The sequence below is a fragment of the Mrakia frigida genome (genome assembly GCF_051309035.1).
Source record: "Mrakia frigida strain ATCC 22029 unplaced genomic scaffold BDY24scaffold_35, whole genome shotgun sequence".
NCBI lineage: Eukaryota > Fungi > Basidiomycota > Tremellomycetes > Cystofilobasidiales > Mrakiaceae > Mrakia > Mrakia frigida.
The window spans coordinates 1-1,161 of record NW_027481246.1 but is presented as its reverse complement, the minus strand read 5'-3'; the positions used below and the strand labels follow the sequence as shown (position 1 = coordinate 1,161).

At 51.3% G+C, this 1,161-nt stretch overlaps 1 protein-coding gene across 1 annotated transcript; it reads left to right on the top strand.

Annotated features, from left to right (window-relative positions):
• Positions 1 to 9: 9 nt before the first annotated feature.
• BDY24DRAFT_418119 (uncharacterized protein) lies at positions 10 to 594 on the top strand (the record flags this gene model as incomplete). The annotated part of the gene is made up of 1 exon (XM_076643802.1): positions 10 to 594. A coding segment is annotated over one exon (585 nt), but the record flags the coding sequence as incomplete, so codon positions are not given.
• Positions 595 to 1,161: the final 567 nt, after the last annotated feature.

Genomic DNA, 1,161 nt, shown 5'->3' with positions numbered 1-1,161 from the left:
GTTTCAGTCAACACCTTCCGTCGAAAATCCGCGAAGAACATCCTCCTCATCGACGCGGATCTCTCCCTCTCCTCTCACCCTGTCACTCCCCCTTCCTCTCCCTCCCTCCAATTCCGATCCGATGACCTCTCCCTCCCCTTCGCCAAGTTCCAACCCCCCAAGACCCTTAAATCCTACCAAACCAACCTCACAGCCTTCGAGTCGGACCTTCGCTCCCTCGCCTCTTCCCTCTCCAACACCAACACTCCCGCTGAACTCACTGCCTCCCTCCTCATAGGCATCGACCTCACTTCGAAGTTCAAGACAAGCTTCAAGCCGCAGAGTCCGATGTTCAAGGAAACCGGGAGTTGGAACTCTTTCTGGCTGGTTGTGCTTGGGAAGCTCTGGGGAGGGATGATGGAAGCGAGGGAGGTTGCGGTGAAGCAGGGGAGGGAGGATGGGTTGATTGGGGTCGAGGACGGGTGGGAGGAGTTGGTTGGCGTTGAGGAGGTAGAGGAGAAGCTTCCCGGGGTGTTTTTGGTGCTGAGGGTGTTGGTTGGGCAGTACAGGAGTGTTGAGAAGATGTTGAAGAACGAAGGGGAGAAGGAAGAGTGAGGGGTCTTGTTGTTTTGTTGTTTTCGGGTTTCGTGGGGTTTTGTGATACCTTGGCTTTGTTGTTTGTACTTGCCTTGGCTGCTTGGTGTGCTTCGTATCTGTTTTCTTTTCTTGTTGACTTTGGCTCGTCAAAGATGATGATGGTTTTGCTTCGTTGTGGAATTGAGACGCGCCGCAAGTCGAGAGGCGAGAAGAGTTTATCGTCTTTCGCTCTTGAAGGAGCAACGATGAGAGACGACTACCTTAACATGATTGGTATAAAAGGATAAAAGGAAAGTACGAACGTAGGTGCAGGTATCCAGATTCGAGGAGCGAGGATACGAGGACGGAAGAGTCTAGCACAACGCGACGACGAGAAGAGTGCCACTCTCTCCACCCAACTCAATGATTGCTTTGTCGCTATACATGAACTGAAATTCACCGTATGGAAATTCTTCAGAGTGGTCTACTATGCATTACAAAGTGATTAATACCGTCGAGGTATGGTGGGTATCAAATTTGAAAGTCAGCGCGGGCCAAACCTGCCATCTCTCTCTTTCTCTCCGTCCAACTCAACGATTGCTGCGT